The following is an 18,671-nucleotide window of genomic DNA, read 5'->3' as shown; positions in this document are numbered from 1 at the left end:
AGCTCTTACATGTGACTTCTACCGAGGTGACTCTCTGAATCAAGAGATGTCAACTCCTGACCCTTGCTTGCCTTCTTATTCTGTGGTTATATGCATGCCTCAGCTGAACACTTCCAATCTGCAGGCTGCTAGGTTTCATGGGTGCTTAACTCTTGAAAAACATATTCCAGTCACAAACACTAAAAGCTGCTCCCAGCAGCAAACTCCATTGTTGCAGTTATTTCTGTTTTGCTCCTGAAGTGTGATAGCAGGATCAGAGCGAGAAGCATTCTGCTTTCATAGCACATGTGCTCAACTCCGGGTAATGCTCCTAGAGCATTATCTGTGGTTCCTCAAAGCTAGAAGTATCAGGGCAGGTCCCTCCATGCTACAGCAATCTATAACACAGATCTTAAAAAGCTCAGCAACACTAGTATGTATGACTTTCATAGCAAAAGCAAATGTTAATCTTTCCAAAGAAGGCCTCATGCATCTCATTTTACTGAAAAACAAACACAGAGGTTATAAACCTAGCAGCAAAACCTAATCTCCTTCTCTCTCTCTCTCTTTTTCCTGCAGTGTATTTTGTGTACCTGCCCTTTAGGTATTACTGGAGGAATTTTGATTTCTAAGAAGTAGGAAGTACGGGTGAGACCACAATAAAAACATATTAAGGGATGCTTATTTCAATAAATACAAGATACGAACTTAAAACAAAATAGCCACTTATGATCAATCCCTCGCATGGTTTTCTCATCTTGGAATACTTATGCTGTATGCAGGAACCAGCTTATTCACTGTCTACACAGTGAGATAATCCCCAAGAAAACTAACACTTGCATTACATTTACAACACTAATAGACAAATTTCACATAATTGAAAGGAAAGTGGTTCTTTTTTTGAAGCCTTGGGTTGAAATGCAAAGCAATATTTATTGTGATTTCATTGTTTTCATTGATGGGGCAGACATGCACAGTTATAAACAGCAATTATTCTTCCTGAGCTGAATTTGAGAACCACAAGAGGGGAAGTTACAGAGAGAAAACTACCGGCTCACCTGTAGATGATGTTGAGCATGCTGTGCTCACAGTCATTGGTGCTGTAGACGCTCAGTTTGTCCAAAAGGTCCAACAGATGTGTTGAGAAATTGCTATCAAACTTGTTGATCGTTGCTTCGAAGCCGGATGTCAGGTGGAGGTTGTCAGCATGTTCTGCTAAAAGCTATCAAGACAAACGCATAGTGGCCCCATGTGTTTGCTGATTCGCACTTGCCAAAGAGATGCAATTATTCCTTCCCTATTTCCTAACCTGCTCAAAAATAATGCCATACAACTTAACAATTGCTCAGTCACTAAAATAAATCTTTCAAAACAGTTGCAAGGTCCTTGGTAGTTAAAAACCTTGCTGTGCCTAACTGGGAGAACCCCAGAGTAGATCCCAGTTGAGTTATCTCCAAATATATGTTGTCATTATTTATTTTCAAGCAGGAGGAAAAGCCAGGAAGCAGAAAGTGAGTGTTGCCTACAACAGGCTGTAACCTCTGGAGCACTCTGCCTTGCAGTGTGATGGACTCTACTGGCTGTGTGCCAGAGAGGGGCTTTCAGCAGGACAGGAGGCAGCCTGCTAACAGCAGAGCATGCCAAACAAATCGCTTAGTACATGTGCATTGATGGAGAAATGTGGACAAGACAAATACCCCAGATGTGAAAGGGATGGGCTGCAGAGTCACACCTGACAGTTTATTGCTTCATCCATCACAAAATGCTAGTTCTGGAAAGAAGAAAGTTCTTGAGTTGCAGAAAGCCTGTATGTGGGTACCCACTGCACAGCTGAAAATACAACTAAGAACTTAAAAACAAGTGCAGGGACTGCTAAGGGGACAGGGTCTTCAAAGCAGACTTCGAGAACACCATCAGTGCCTCACACTACCCTCAAAAATGCCCACAATTCCGCAAAGATTCTTAGTGCTCTAGAAACTAGTAAGGTCTACCTGCAAGAGGTAGGACAGCCACCCTCACCAGACTGCAACCCTGGCGGCATTCACAGAGGAAAGGGCCCAGCTGTCCATCCCGTGTCCCACCTTGTTAGTAAGCTTCTTCTTCGCAGTCTCTTCAGCACGCTCCTCCTCTGTTGGTGGGCCCAGCATTGTGCCGTGCTCTAAGGTGAGCCGGTCCATCTCATTATCCAGCTTCATGCTCTGGGTGAACCTCTTGGAAGGGCAGAGGGTTGGGGAAACGGTTAGATTCCATTTTTTCAATTATGGCAAAGCATGAGGCTGGCTCAGTTCTACTAGCCCTGCAGCTAACTCCCATGAAAGCTAACTCTGAGATTAAATTTACAATGTTAATACACAAAGCTCCCTAAACCCAAAGGAAGGTAGGGTTTTTTTAAAGCTATGGGCTCCCTGAGATGCTGGCTAGAGTGTGTTCATGGAGATCAGTCTCCATGGGTCCAATCACCAGTCCTCACCTGACCCTCAAAAGAGCATGCTAAAAACTACAGAGCCTTACCACTTACACCTCAGATTCTGCTGCAGGACTGGCTGAAGAGAGGTAATTCAGTTCATATGAGGCTGATCCCAACACCGAAAAAGAAAAGCATAAAGAATTTTGTGGAGGGAAAAGCCACAGAAACCATCTGGGAGAAAGGATGAGGGTCTGAGCAGTCAAGCTCTAAAGCCTGCTGGCAGGAGGAACAGAGGCTCTTCCACGTGCATCGAGGACAAGAGGGGTTGAGTTGGAAAAAAGGACTGTCATAGCTGTCTGGCACCCAAAGCAGCTGGCAGTGGCATGGTCAATACAGGGAGGCTGTACATACCTGCATGCAGTTTGTAAACATGACACAGACAGACATCAGCTTGGAGAAGATCTTCAGAAGCTCCGGGTTGGTTAGCATGCAGTCCTTCAAGCAGTTATCCAGGAAGCTTGTGTGGTGGCTCAGGACATCATCAATATTAGATGCCTGTGGCATGATAGCACAGTAATGAAAAACCAAACCAGGACTGCTGTGCTGCACCAGACCAAAGCTCTAACCCAGCATCCTGCCTCTGACAGTGACCTCTCAGACATGCTCGAGGGCATGTTCAGATACTTCTTATGTACCTTCCAGCTTCAAGAAACATCCTGGGGTGGAGACTGTATTTGCATTACTGCATTCAACAGCCCTTCACTGGCTTTTTACCTATGATTTGTCACACCAGCTTCTCAATCAAATTATGCTTCGTTTAATCATAAAAACCCTCCACTGGAAAGGAGGCTCAGGATGGAGTTATGTGCTTTATGAACATGCACTTCCTTTGCTTTTAAATCTGCTTGTCATGCCCACTCCCACCTTCACAATCTCAGTAAAGTCAGCTACAATAAGTTGAAAAGAGGAAAATAAATCAAAGAACCTTAAATGTCAGTAAGTTTACAAGGCTTAAAACATACAGGTTATTCAGAAACGTGTTTTAGGAGCACAGTAAGGAACTGAGACATGCAGTGTTGCAAGGATTCTGTAAGATTTTTGTCCAGCTCTGCTACTTCAGTGGGCTGTTTCAGTCTTGAGTTTTAAATGACAGATTAGAAAGTCCCTCTCACTCTGTACAATTATGGGATGTGCTGAAACTGAGAGCACAAGTCAAGCTAGGAAAGAACCATAGGACTAAAACTGCCAAAGTATCTGCACCACTCCATCAGGATCAAGCCAGAAAATTCCTCCATAACCTTTTAAACTACTAGTACAGGACAGGGATAAATGCCACTCTCTAATGCAATAAAGATGCTAGTTGTGTTGATGAAGACAGTGATGTTTTGAAGGTGAAGATACTAGTTATATTTTTAGGAAGAAAGCACCTTAACTTCAAGTGGAAATGCACAAGAGAGAAGTCTGACAAAAAAACAGCATAAGGCACTACATGGGACCAGTCAGGATCATCCTTTTCCCTCCTATAATGCAAATGAAAGGAAAAAACTACCCCAGCCTGCAGGTTACGGATGTTAAAGAGCCAGTTCTGTATCCTCTGTTTGGAAATAAATGATGCTTTTATTTAAATCAAGGAAGATTTTACCCAGTAGCTGGGGATATGTCATCCCTGGTAAGCGGCTCTTTTACAAGACTGCATAACAAAGTGGTTGCTGAAACAGCTTCTTTAGCTGGCAGCATTGAGTTGTTTGACTCACAGGTGCCCATATCACAACACTGTCTAGAGCAGACTTTTCCTGCCCCAGCACTGGTAGAGGGCATGCTCCATCTCCCAGAGATTTAGAAGCCTTCAAGGACGCTGATGAGGATGGGAGGCAAACATACATTTGGATTATGTCTCAAAGACTTTGCTAACTTGCCAAAAAATTTTCTCGGTTTCCAGTGATGACTTGTGTACATATTCACATCACAGGCAACTTTGAGTCTTTGCTACTGCACTGTTACTTGGAGAAGCCCTTCATGTACAGAGCAATGGTGGAAATGCTCTACAAAACACTGCAGCAGCCCTCAAGGTTTCAGAAATGAAGCAGCATATGGTGAACGTATGGACAGATCTCCTTGACATACAGCCATGGAAACACCCTTCCCCAGTGCCAGCAAAGTCACTTTATTCCTGCTACCTCAACATCTCTGGCAGGCTAAAGAGGCTCAGAGATGTTCCATAGGAAGGGAAAAATTCTGCCTGCTTGGGCTATCAAAAAGGTTTCTTGGGAATGGGCTCCTCCGAGAAACAGTATAAATTGGCAAATTCCTTTTTGGAACTGAAATAAAAATGCTTCAACACTGCTATATCTCTGAAGGAGCAGAGAAATTCAATGGCTGAGAGCCAAAGCAGAGAGGGATCTTCAGACATAAAGTCTTTGCAAAAACTCTGGAATCAGGAGATTGCCTCTTCCGAATAGTGGATGCCGTCAATACAGACCGCACGCCTACTGTGTTTAACAGTCCCTTCTAGGACATCTAGAATCAGCAGAGACTGAAATCAGTTTAGAAGAACCTGGGACAGGATAACTTTTTCAAGTGCCTCAATGCCAGTAAAGTAAACTGAGTATTAAATTTTGCAAACCTAAACTTACAACAAAATTAAGAAGCAAGTACACTTCTCTCAGATCATCCAGGAGCTTGACATATAACCTCTTCTTCTCCAGAAGCCCTTTCCAAGAATATGCAGAGATGCTCACAATCCTAAACCTGATACCTCCTGTGAATTCTCTAGGAAAAAGGATGACATGGCATCAAAAAATGTTGGTTAGCTGACCCCAGAAAAATTCGCCAATACACAGTAGAAACTAAGACAGGGTCAGCTGACGTTGAAGATTCACAAGGCTCATCAGAGAGCTGCCAAAAGAGCTGCTGTGGCTTAATGCAGATTCCAGAAGGAGTGTTTAGCTGTTTGGTACATCAGATAAATGTTTTTCATGGTGTAAGAGGAAAAAGATGTGCAACCCAAAAGCATTTGATCACAGGATGACTACCAGAGGAAAGAATAAAAAGGTGATGTACATCTGCCTCCTGTTTCCTCACAGTAGCTGGGGCACCCTAACACCAGCCCCAACACAGCAGCACCACAGTGGGTAACGAAACTCAGAAGGACCATGAGGAACGCAGTGTCCCTTGGGATAAGGAAAATGACTACAGCCATCACAAAGGTTATGCTGCAAAATAAGCACCCTTGAGGAATGGATCACTGATCATCTGCTCTAATTAAACACAAGTTCACTGCCTGGCACAGCCCTTGCCTGTGCCAAGTGTCATATTTCAAGGCAACTGTCATACAAAGCTCAGGTATAGCACTTTCTAATGGCCTTCTCAAGTTGTCTGCTGGCATGGAGGAGGTGGCAGCAGGTCAGGCTCCCTCCCTTGGCAAAGCCCTCCAACACTACTCCACCAAGCTTTGCACCCTCGAGCACTTTCACAGACCCTCACGACATACCCCAGCCCATGCAACGCTTCCCTGCAGTTTCATGTTATGAAAACAGCTACAATACAGCCCTCCCCAGACTGCTGCAAACACTTGAAACTAGAAGAACACAAAATGATTGTATGTTAGGACCACACAGGACCCAGTGGAGACATTTGCTATGTAATGTGGAGCAGACAGCCTATGTCTCTGCCTTTGTTTTAGGCAGCAGTACAGAAGTAACCTAAGATGCCATCTCTGCTCTCTTTTTCCACCCACAGAGTTGTTTGTATGCCAGAAACCAGAAGAAGCCAGGCAGGTCCACTGGTGCTGAGAGCTGAGGCAGCCAGTGCCCTGGTTCCAGCACATGTTCCTAGGCAACGAAGAAGCTATGGGCTGGGCCCAGGCTGATGGCAAGGAAGACAACATGTATTTACAGCATTGCTGTGGCTTTCACTTGATCCGCCAGTATTCAGGCACCATACTTCACTTGTCTAATGAACTTCCACAGTTACTCTGTATGCTCTGACAGTCTAGATCTTTACCAGTCAGGTAAAAAAGGAAGGGAGAGAAGGGTTTGCTCTAGAGAGAGAATAGCCCTTGATCTGTTGGTGACAGGTTTTTTTCTCTGTTGTTAAGGATGGAACCAAAAAATCTGATGTGAATGAAGCCAGACATGAGAAGACCTTTATGGGCTTCTTGAACAGCCTGTTCTGAAAGGTAAGGTCCCAATGACTTCTCATTCTTGGTTTAAAACAGGCAGGTGGACATTATCTGAGAATGTATTCCTCTGTGAAATAATAAAGGCATCTCACATACCCGTCAGGAGATAAAAACTGATTCTTGCAGTTTTTGTTAGGGCAAAGAGTTAATTTCTAGAGAAGTCACTGACTTGGATTAGTGAACCAGAAATATTCTGCAACACACCTGGAAAATCCCGCAGGTCAGAACATTACATCTCTGTGGAAGGAATCAAAACGATGCCAGGCATGCTTTGCCCAGATACCCCCTCATCAGGCATAAAAACCAGTGGGAAGTGAGCTTAGCCTCTCCCAGATACCACCGGAGTGGAAAAGTTCTCCAGCCTTACCCACCTGCAGTGGAAATACACATACGGAATAGCCACCTGAACAAGGAAGGCCCTATTTTATAGCAGATAGTCCTAACATGCCAGTCCTTGGCAGCTTCATGGAAGAGAAAGCACAGACTTGGCTTTTAAGAGCACTATAAGTCAGCCAAGGAATCAGCTGAAGATGTCTGGACCAGTTTATGATCTTTGCACCCTGCATTCTTCTTCCTTTTCCATAGTTTTCCTTCTGTGTAAGGCAATGTTCAGCAGAACACCACCTTTACATAACAGGGTGCAGAGTATAAGCTGGGCATAGATAGAAGGATGCAGCAGAGAGAAAGGATGTGTGACTAATAAAGCAGAAAGGTGATGTAGAACAGCAGCACCCTTTGCAGTGTGATAAGAACAACAGTTCCCAGATACTTTAAGTGCCTCCAGCAAAATGTTTAACAGACACCTGCAGTAATAGGCATTTTTCCCCTCTATTAAATTTGTTAACTTAAGACTTCCATTCCAACTTCTCTCAAGCACATACACTCACCAGCTTCAAGTTCTTCTCAAGAATGTGCCATGTTGGCTCCATCACTTCAAACATCATGTAATACTGGATATTCTGTACAAAATTCAGCATCCGCTGCCGCAGTGTGAAAGCACCAGCAAACCTAGGGGAGAAATCACACCCACACATCTTAGAGCTAGCAAATGCCACGAAGAACTATCACCAGGCTTGCACAGTCAAGCAGAGCTAAATATTTCTGTCCTAGCAAATTCACTGCTGCAGTGTGGAAGGGATTATAAAGTTAATGCAAACCACTTCTGATTATTTTCCACATATTCAAATGCCTTTCCCTCAATTACTAGAGTCAGAGGTTTGAACCTGTTATAGACTGGACAATTACTTTGAATATTTGCTTATATTCAACTGAAATTTTAATATTAAATATTAAAGCAAATTTACTAGTGTAGCTATCGAGTGAGACATGCATTCATTAGCAGAGCAAAATTTAACAAGATAAATGGTTCATGTTTCTTTCCAGCCTTACTGGGAAAAAAATATTCTATGCCTTGCATCAATATGTTCAGGGGATCCAAATATTTAATCGAATCACCTGCTACCTGGGGTATTTAATGCAATTTCACCTTAAAAATAGAATGGTAGGATTATATAGAGGTTCTTTCAATGTTAATTTATGCAGGCTCTGTGATGGCAAACTAAGAACTGACTTCAGCAAACTGGGACAGGTCACTGGAGATGTGGGGGATACCCACCCTAGGGGTTTTCAACCATGACTGTCCTGTCCCCTGCTGATCACAGTTGTCCTGTGAGCTGGAGGCTGGACTAGAGACTCTCACAGGTCTCTTCCACTAATACCTCTACAATTACAGAACCAGAGCTACCATCATGATGGCTGAGGTCAGCGCCAAGGCAGCCGAGGGTACCTTGTCACCAGAAAGTGCTCATTGGCAAGGCAGAAGGTACTACCCGCAATGCTGGGGTCTGCCTCACTCTCCAAATAGGCACCTCCAGCACCTGGGGTGCAGATCCAAAGACAAAAATCTACCCTCACAAATGGAACAAGATAGAATGATTTCCTGGGAAAACAGCCCACCAATTTTACCTCATTCAATTTGTATCACACCAAAACCCCAAACATTAGCCAAGCTGCGTGAAGGTCATGAGTCCTTGCTAGTGGTCTGGCCAGAAGAAAAGAATGTTGCTTGTAAACTACTGGGGTCCTTACTAATCTTGCTGATGCTAAAGTAGCAACCAAGACAGTATATGCACAGATGTCCTCTGCTGTAACTGTTCAGTGTATAATGAGCTAACCGTAAAGACCATCTCTTCCTTTCCAAAACTTCATGCCAACAAAGAGGAATGAGCCAAGCAGCACAAAGATTATTGAGCAGACACTTCCTACTGAAACCTAAATTGTTATATTTTGACATCTCTCAGCCTGTAAGAAATTTGTAAGGATCTTTTTCATGTCAAAATGATCTGATCCATGTCACGACATATCTAACTAGCAAGAAGAAAACCCAAAACTTCACATCTGATCCAGCAGACAAAAAGGCCATACCACTTAGCTGAATGTAGGGAGAATTGCTTGGCCGTCTTATTGCTGATCCAAACATTGCACAACTGTCTTTCCACATGTTTGCAATAGAACATGTGTCTGAAAAGCATCTGGTATCTTGTCAGTGCTTTCCTGGAAAGAAAGGAGAAACGCATTCAGATTAAGCCCTGTTCTGACTGACAGACTAAGCTGTGAAGTCTGAGGCTGCTCAAAGGCAAAGAGACTTTACACAATATGTTCCTTACGCCTTCAGGACGCACACAGATCCGCACTAAAACAATTCGAACCAAAGAAAAAAAATAATCATATTTGTTGTCATCCCAAAGAATTTCTCTCCAAGGAGGTCCTCCTCCGTATTTCCTGCCAGTGGGTACATCACCAGCCTCCTCCTTCAATTCCCTCGAGCTACCTGCAGAAAGGTCACTCACATAGATGCTGGGACAGAGGGCTGAAAGCCTGCGGTCATGTACCCACTGCACTAAGACTGCTATGATCACCAAAACAATTCACTAGGATTCTCCAAAAAAGATGAAGAAAAAGCTGTAACCAAGCTACAGGCAGCAATACCCCATCAGCAATGCACTGTCAGAAGCAGATGGGTATGCTTATTTATAGCTTCAGGGACTGGATTCAGGTCTGCATTCAGACACTTTGGTGTAGGTGTCTACAGAGCTCCAGTCGATACAGTTCATGGAACCTTACCAAATAGTATTTTCACTTCCACCAGCTACCATCAGAGCTAATACACTTAATTTGAAAGAAAAAGACATAATTTCAAAAGCATCACATCATTAATAAAGTCCCACTGTGTCAAGTGTTTTTTTTAAAGGGGAAATTAAGGGACAAACTAATTGTTGGCATTTAACAATTCAACATTTGTCACCCTGTTCATGTTAACACTGCTTGTCCTACTTGCCTTGGCTCACAGTAGCAGGTCTGCCAGTGCTTCTCAAGGGAAACAGGGGGCAAAACCCTGCAGAAAAATGAACCATCCTGTCCCTCATAACTCAATTAAATGCAAAATAGCTTGCTATAGTAATTCTAGCAACAGCCTGTATCCTTCTAGTTCGCAACCAGGGATACCAGTAAATGCATTTTGTTCTGCTCTCCGCATTTGAGAAATGCTTAATTCTTGCACGGAAACCCTCTTGCCAGAGTTCATGTTCTCAGGGGAGATACTTCAGAAAGCCATGGACAAATGAAAACTGGGTGACCAGTCACAAGTAATAACAGGGACCAGGCTGAGAAAGCATCCTTTGATCTGTGTCTTCCCACCATTTAAAATGAAAGCTTGACTTTCCAAGCATGCCTTAGACATGGTCTAGTAGGGCTCTATTGAAGATACAATCCATATTCCATAGCCTACAAGTGGAGCAAGCAGGGCTCAACAACCCCAAAGCATTCCATACTAGTCAGCAACTTAAAACATCACTTTAAGGATACAAGCTTTCCAGTATTTTGCTGTGTGGAAATGTGTTTCAACCTCAATGCAAAAGCTTCTGTCTTTTTTTTCCTTCAGTGGATTGATACTTTACCTGTTTATAATAAGGGACAGAGGCCACTTAACAATGTAGTCAAAGGAAAATGCTTCCAGACCGCTGAGAGTGAGCTCTGTGGGATCTGCACTGATAATGGCCTTCTCCTGTTTTGTTTCTATGGCCAATACTCTCAAGAGCTGTGTAATGAGGTCATGAGGCATCAAATCAATCTATAAAGGAAAAGCAGGAAAAAAATGAAGCTCCAGGATACTCACAACTACTGCGTAGCAACAGACGTGTGGCAGAAGTGCAAATTATTAGAGTCACTCTTAAGTAATCAGATGACCTAGGAAGCAATAGTGAATGACATGATCCGGACAGCACTGCAGCAGACACCGGAGCAGTGTCACTGTAGTATTTAACAATCAGCATACAACATAATACTCTGCTGATCATTCCCCCTTGCCCTCAGCCTCTGTAAGGTCTATTCAGATCTCACACTCCCCAGGCACAGCCTCTGTGCTGCTTCACATCTGTAAAATACACAATCATTAATAGGCAGGACTTCTAATCAGGTATTTTCTTGTACTCCAAAGTGAGCACCCAAGCTGAGATTAAGTATGAGAGACATACTACTACTTCCACCTCATCCTGAGGCCACCCAAAAGTACCTTCTCCGTGTTCAGATGCCAGCAAGAAAACGCAGCCCCTTGTCCAGGGTGGGTACTTCCAGTTGCTAATCTGGATGAAAGAGGACTTAACCCAGAGGTCTACAGAAGGACAGCCATCAATTCTCTCTTCCTTCACTGAACATTCAGCAGGTTCTTACAGGCACACAGATCTTCCCAAATCACGGAAGGTCTTCAGCTCAAATTCATTTATCTTCTGCTTACATACATTCTTACCTTTAAATCGTCCTTGAAAGGATCTGTGTTGGCTGTGCTCATTCGCAGGGCTAATTCAAGCAGAGCCTCTAGCCTCGTAGTTATGATGTCATCTACAGGCTTCTTAAGTTCCTCTTCCGTGAGGTCCATGAAGTGAACAAAAAAGTCCCCTTGATCCATCAGGAAATAGTGTTTTATAGATCTGCTCAAGAAAATGGAGGGACAATTGATCATGTTTTTTAAAGCTTAAGTTAATCCATATTAAGCCTAAAAGAACAAAAACAATCAATTCAGCCAGCCTGCTGGGTCTAATCACAAAATGTTCCTCTTCATACACTACACACAGCCATATTTGGAGAGTCCACATCTGGAGACTAGTCTTTTATGCATGTCCCCTCCTCCCTTCCACCTCAGCCAGGACGCTTTTGTGCAGTCAGATCAGGGCTGTTGCTGTTCTTTTTTTCCTTGAAAAATGCACCTTAGAAAAAAAAAGTATGCACTACATTGCTGGGCGAAGGCTTATACTGCTACCCTGAACAACACTCCAACCTCCACGATGTGCAGATCCATCCAAGAGGCAGTTGCCAATACAGAGCAGAATCTTGGACTCCTTTGAATGAACAAGTATCTGTGCTGATTTTTTCAGTACTCCAGGTACTTGCATTGACTTCTGCTAACGCATAAACTTTAATTTTCACTTGGCACCAGGGAGACTTAACTGCACTGGGCCAGGAGCTTGGAAATAGCTCAGAGGAGAGTTTGAGGATTAACTTAGTGCCTGGCTAAAGATCACACACGATAACTGCAGTTTTCAGAGCAAAAATAGGACCAGCACAGCCTTAACATAACATGGCTGCAGACTCCTGATCACTGTCAATTTGGGACAATGCTCAGCCCCTCTGTTTCCCTGATTGTCATTACTCTCTTGAACCAAGAAAACTCCCCCAGTCATAAGGAAGTCTCGACAGTGTCAGCGGGTAACTGAGGACACAACAGGTAGGGGAGCGAGATACTTACTGCTGACACACCCTAGAGCACAAACCCAAATAAAAACCTGACCTAATGCTGGCGACAACCCCACTTCAAGCAGAAGGTTGAACTAGAGACCTGCCAAGGTTGTTGGTCCCTTCCAAGCAACATTTCTGGGATGCTGGCAGGAGAGAGTCAGTACTCCCGCTTAACTGAGAAGTGGTTATCTGTCACAGGTCCCTGGAGTTTGATCACAACCATCCCACTTAGCCCTCAAAGCGCACATACACGCTGGGACCTCAGTAACTTCCTCCTCAACCAGCTGCCCCTGCCCTTGCACCCCAGCAGATTACATGCACACAGGACAGCTGCAGAATGATCTAGCAGAGAGGCTGTTTCGAAGATGAGGAGGTCACAGACATCAACCCCAGCTGGAGAGGCTGAGCAACACCTTAACCCAAAACTACATTGTGATAGACAGGCCCAACAGAAGACATGTGCCACCAGAGCTTTGGAAGCCAGTGTCTTTTGAACAATCCTATTAAGCAAAGAAGGCTTGGAAGGATGACAGTCATTAGCAAGGCTAGGAACAATCTCCTTAACTGACAGGTTTCAGACAGCTCTTATAACCTTTCATGAAACAAGGCATGTTCTCTGGTGGTTTTCACAGGACAGGAAGGCACATATCAGTTTCAAAGGACTGAACCATGGATCTTCAGGTCTTCCCACAACCTCTCTCAGCTGGAGATGTAGTGTTCCCAGGTCTGGAGCAGACACCTTTGTTGCGGCTACAACTTTTTCAGACCTAGCATAAAGCAGGCCCAAAGCAATCCCACCTGGCCTGCTAGGCACATTCACTTCAGCTGCCATTACTGCTCCAGCTTATGTCTCCCAATTGGCATCTCCTTGTGCAAGTCAGTTGGCAGGTTTGTCCCACGAAGCTCAGACCACTTTCTTTCACAGTCTGTCACTGGTTTGAAGCAGAACCTCTGGTACTAGGTCTCAGCCCAATTACAAACTATCTTACAACCAGCTATCAGCTGCAGTTTCTTCTACTATTTGCTGCTGTGTTGGTCTTCTGGATAGTTAAGATTCCTGTTTTTTCTGTTTTCTGAAGATAGCAATAAAACTAATAGCTTGATTAGCACAAGAAAGCTGGAGTTTGCATGCTAGAATGCACTTGCATTTGCTATCAGCTGAATGTGTTACAAGAATCAAAATATAGGTTTAAAATGAACTTTAAAAAAAGGACAATATTAAGAAAAACCTGGTACTGAAACTTGAGGCTAATACACTTACTCTTTCCCAATTACCTGTGTTTGCCTGAACAATAACTATGGCATATATTTGGTGAGATACTTAATATCAAGCTATTTCTTGTTCAACTTAAACTCTTCTTGATCATACCAGATGATATTGGGAAACTCCCTTCCTGAGTGGAAGTGACATACTGCCGTGGGACAAGTCACGAGAGAGGTGGGGGACGTCCATACTTGAGGGCAGGTTTTGGGATTGGGCTAGACAAAGCCACAACTGCCCTGACCTAGTTTTGGCAACAGCCTTCCAAGGAAGTTGGACTAGAGACCCCCAGACATCCTTCCCACCCAACATTTCTATGATTATACACTTTTCTTTTTTTTCCTTCGGGAAAACCCCCAAATCTTATTTTTCAGGTCAATCTTTCTAATGGAAATTGAGAGAATACATCAATAATATCCCAAGAAAAGAGAGCTAACTTCAAAACCTTATGCTCACTATCAGAATCAATCTATTTAACATCTGTTTAGTAAAATAAATCAAACCTTAGGTGAGCCACCAGCTCTTTCTCCTCCATTAGGAAATCCAGAAGAACTTTGCTAGCATAGTTATATGCTTTTTCTATTTGTTCCACATATGCTCGCTCTTTTAAAGTATAGATGACCTCTTTAGCCACAGGGCAGGTAACATCCCGTCCACATTCTCGCACAACATTTAAATATTTCCCTAGAAGCAAAAAGAAAGAATATCCCATATTCATACCTACTGTATATCCAACAGGAAAACTTTCAGACCACTACCTTCAAGAGGAAGATATGCTGTGAAATGTTTACACTAAATTTTACTGAAAGCTAGAAAGGATTCAGACACCTTTCAAGACCTTTCATCTTTCAAAAGATGATACAGAATTTTAAATTAGGCACCCAGTATCACATTTAAGAAAAGATTTAGAGATGGTTTTGTTTCCCAGTGGCAGCAAAACATCTCTGCGGATAGCCAGAAACTCTGAAGAACTGGTGGTACACTTCAGAAGTAGCTTTTGGAGGGTTCTTTACTTATGGAAAAGAACAATGGCAGCCATCAGGTTGCATGCTTCATTTAAACACCCAAATTAAAACACAATATGTAAAACCTCAGTTGTCTAGCTCCATCTAGCTAGCTGCTAGAAAACTGTACCCATGAAACAGCAGTACAACAGAGAGCTCCCCTTGCCGCTGGACTCCCTCCCACGTGTTGTTTTACTTACAGGATCTGGGGTTCTTTTAAAATCTGATGCTTCTGTTCCTCTGAAAAGTTCAGCTGGACAACCCCATAAACTGGCAAAGCATGATGACATTTACTTTATCTTTAGATAAAGAATAGCAATGCTTGTCTCAAGATTCTTCCTACATCAGAAGCATATCTTTACCTACCTGTGCTTAGTATTTTGTCAGCCATTTTCTGCAAGAATGAGGGAATCTGTTGCTGAACAACAGTGTATCTTTGATCCCAATACTTGTCATTATAGTCCTCCTGAATCTTCTCCTTCTGCAGCTCATGTTCCTCCACCATGAACTCACTGAACAGTTAAAGCAGATGTTTAGAAGCAGGAAGTGGTACAATGAGGATTACTTTTTTTGACCTGTAAACTGGTAATATGATCTATCAGAAATAAGGTCTCATGAAAATGCATTCCAATCAAGAACTGAAACTAGTCTGTATTTATAGTAAAAGGAGAAGCATTATGCAGAGTGATTCTGCTAATCTGCAATCAATTATGACAGAAACAGAATTTTACAGGGTTCACAAACCAAGTCTAAACATTATTTGGTAGTCAGTGTAGAGGTGAGGAAGCTGGCCTTTGTCTGCCTTCTCACCGTCAGGAAAGAATTAATTTTAGCTATTTTAACTTGGGTTTTGCCCCCCCTTAGCATTCTGAAAATGTGGGAAACAGAAATGCTGCATAAACTATTAAAGACAGCAAAATGCTTCAAATGATTCTATAAAAGCCAAGAAACTTCAGAGAGTGCTGTTAGCTCATCTCAGATTAGCATATCAGTGGACTACATTTAACCTAGATTCACTGAGTTATCACACTCGTGCCCCATGAGAAGAGGGCTCACCCCTGTTGTGAAGAGGATGAGGATGTGAGAGGAGAATATTTAAAGGGGGACAGGCACGGTAAGGTGGAATTTGAGTGGACTGCATATTTGAACTGTTGTGCTATTGACTTTTGCATATAATTTCTTTCAGTCTGGAAAAATAAAGGAAGTGACAGTGTCTCTGACTGTATAACCCCTGAATCAAACAAGAAATGTAGTTAAACACTCTCTTGCAGCTCCCCTTCCTTGCAATGCTGCCTTGCCTACCTACTGCTGCCAGGTCCAGGCCCCTAGGCTATGCAGACTCTATAGAGCAGAGGGATAGGTGCACTAAAAAAGTAGAAGCCAAAGACCTGAACAGTATTTCTTAACTTTTACATTTCATTTTCATTCCTTAACTGTTCTTTACCTGTACGGATCATTAATGATGCCTCGATATATCCACTTTTCCAGAATTTCAAAATAAGGCACACTGGCTGCCTTGGTTAAATACAGGCACAGCTCCTGGGCCTGGCTGTCCCCCGTGTAATTGAAAGTCTTGTCATGGAGTAAGCTCAGGGTTGATCCTCCCATACACTCACCTTTATCCACAGAAGTAGCTAAAATTTAAAAATATAGATATAAGACACAAAGCTGACACAGATTAATTGCACAAACTATGCTGTTAAACATAATGAAGTTAGTTAATTAGCTGACCATCCTAAGTCACAGATCTCCATGTCAGCTGTAGACCCCTGCTGTTAGATGCAAGGCCATTCCACCACACAAGCAAAAGCTTACATCCTGAAATGTCCTAAAATGAAAACTCAAATGATCCACAGTCTAAAATAGCAATAACCAAACCCAGCCCTCCAGGGGAGGAGAACTGAACTCAGGTAGACACAAAGTACATGGTGGCTTAGAGTCCAAAAGCCTCCTACACTGAGGGGACCATGTACAGAGATCCACTTTCCAGGTGGTAATGGAAGAAACACACACTTCAGTGACTCACTTGGGAAACCTCTGATCTCAAAAGCACTTCTGTTCTCAACTGTAACCCTGAGGTAGCCATGCATATAGCTCGAACACCAGGATTTAGGTAGGTTGATAGGGAAATTTGTACTTTGCCATCACAAAAGAGACGTATGGATGGAGGAATATAGTACTGCCGTGAGCTTCGGATTGACATAAATCTTAATGTAGTTGGCTAACTGCTGTGTTCCAAAAAACTGAAAATTTCAGCAAACACGAATACCAAGAGGGATCACACAATTCCAGATTGTGAACAGAACATATATTTACATCCAGATAAATTCTCTGGGTTGAGTAGAGAGAAATGTACAAGTATTCTCACACCAAAGAGTTTAACCAAAATTACTGAGGTAACTGCATCTGTGACCAACAACCTCAACAGCACAGGCTGGGACTGGCTGGCTGAGGAGCAGCACTGCAGAGAACAACCAGGGGGTCCTGGTGGACAACCAGCTGATCATGGGTCGGCAGCGTGTCCTTACAGCAAAGAACACCAACTGCATCCAGGGCTGCACTGCCAGTGATTATTCCCCTCTGCCCAGCACTGGTGAGGCTGCACCTGGAACACTGCGTTCAGTTTGGGGTCCCCAGTGCAAATAACAAAATGAAGAGTTCAGCAGAGTCCAGAAATAAGATGGGGGGGCTGGTGCCCAGGGCACACAAGGAGAGCCTCAGGGAGCTGGGCTTGTTAGCCAAGAGAAGAGAAGATGAAGCTGAGGGTTGTCGAACCTCATTCCTTCGCTATCCAATGGATGGTTCTAGAGGAGATGGTACAAGACTCCTCTTGGAGAAGCACAGTGACAATATCAAAAGGGCAAAAGTTACAAGAAGGACAACTCCAGTTGGAGATACAGAAAGAAATGTTCACAAAAAGGGTAGTGAAGTCATGGAAAAGGGTTCAGAATGGTGCGGGATCTCCACTGCTGGGGATTGTCCAGACTTGCCTGGACACAGCCCTGAGCAACCTGCTGTAGCTGTGAGCAAGGGGCTGGACTAGAAACTTCCAGGGGTTCCTTCTGGTTGAATCGGTTTGTGGTTATACATCCACACACAGCTGGAGAGGCATTTGGAAAGAAGCTGAGTAGAGACAGCAGTGGTGGAAACAACTGATCCGAAGGGCATGGATTGTGAAGGTAAAAGGCATGGACTTGCCTCATGACAGCTTTGAAGGGCAGATTCAGCCCTAGAGCCCACCACCCTCAAAAAAGAGCAGTGCTCTGACAAGTACGATTCCCTTTGGCTTTCTTTTTTAATATAACATAAAATTAAAATGACATATGCCCTCTCTGTATTGCTACTCTGCAGAGTTTTCAGAAGCCACTGTCACGCACCTGTCAAAATGTAATGATTGTATTTTTGAAACTCACCAAGAGAAGCAAGAATCTCCAGGGTCCTCATTGTGGGCTGGATATAAAACCAGAGCTTCTGCAGTGACAGAAGTCCCTGTCTCTGAAGATGTTCCAACTGGGTAATTAGTATCATGTATTCCTTGATTAGAGTCCGCATAGCAGCAGCCAGAGCATGATTTACCTGTCCATACTCAAAGGAAGACTTCTCCTCTATGAACCTGTAAAAAGCAAAATGGAAACTCTTTCAGGCAAGGCACCTTCTATCATTTTCAGGAATTTTATCTTCAGGACACTGTACAAGCACACGAATAGATCATGTGTTGGAAAGCACACCAGTCTTTAGATGGAGTTTTAGGTTCCACATTTGCTCTGTGTCCCCCGTCTATTTCCCATTACCACATTTCCTAGTATGGAAAGCTGTGGGAAGACGTTTCCCCCCAAACTGCAGGGAAACTAGAATTATTTGCAAAACCACTATGTAAAAAGTGAGAGCCAGGATTTTCAAGGTGATTGTCTTTGCACAAGCAACAGATTAGGGACAGGAAAAGATCTCAAAAGGAAGCGATGTGCACCCAGACATGTGGGAAAAGCACTGTTGCTAGTTTCTGACACCACATGCCACAGCAGGGATTTATCTGACCAGATTAAGATGGCT

The 18,671-nt window shown here is 43.4% G+C and overlaps 1 protein-coding gene across 3 annotated transcripts in view; it reads right to left on the bottom strand.

The window, feature by feature from the left end:
• The window catches only part of TUBGCP2 (tubulin gamma complex component 2), a 38,023-nt gene that overhangs the window by 6,044 nt on the left and 13,308 nt on the right, over positions 1-18,671 (bottom strand). For all 3 annotated transcript variants that reach the window (XM_075025478.1, XM_075025479.1, XM_075025480.1), the window contains 11 exons: positions 18,035-18,234; positions 16,066-16,255; positions 14,988-15,133; positions 14,121-14,301; positions 11,371-11,551; positions 10,523-10,695; positions 8,991-9,119; positions 7,454-7,574; positions 2,798-2,941; positions 2,061-2,189; positions 1,038-1,201 (listed from right to left, as the gene is read on the bottom strand). In XM_075025478.1, the coding sequence (XP_074881579.1) occupies positions 1,038-1,201; positions 2,061-2,189; positions 2,798-2,941; positions 7,454-7,574; positions 8,991-9,119; positions 10,523-10,695; positions 11,371-11,551; positions 14,121-14,301; positions 14,988-15,133; positions 16,066-16,255; positions 18,035-18,234 (1,758 nt within the window). The remainder of the gene's footprint in view (positions 1-1,037; positions 1,202-2,060; positions 2,190-2,797; positions 2,942-7,453; positions 7,575-8,990; positions 9,120-10,522; positions 10,696-11,370; positions 11,552-14,120; positions 14,302-14,987; positions 15,134-16,065; positions 16,256-18,034; positions 18,235-18,671) is intronic.

This window comes from Buteo buteo, chromosome 4 (assembly GCF_964188355.1).
Source record: "Buteo buteo chromosome 4, bButBut1.hap1.1, whole genome shotgun sequence".
NCBI classification, from domain to species: domain Eukaryota; kingdom Metazoa; phylum Chordata; class Aves; order Accipitriformes; family Accipitridae; genus Buteo; species Buteo buteo.
This window is presented reverse-complemented; position numbering and strand designations above follow the sequence as displayed.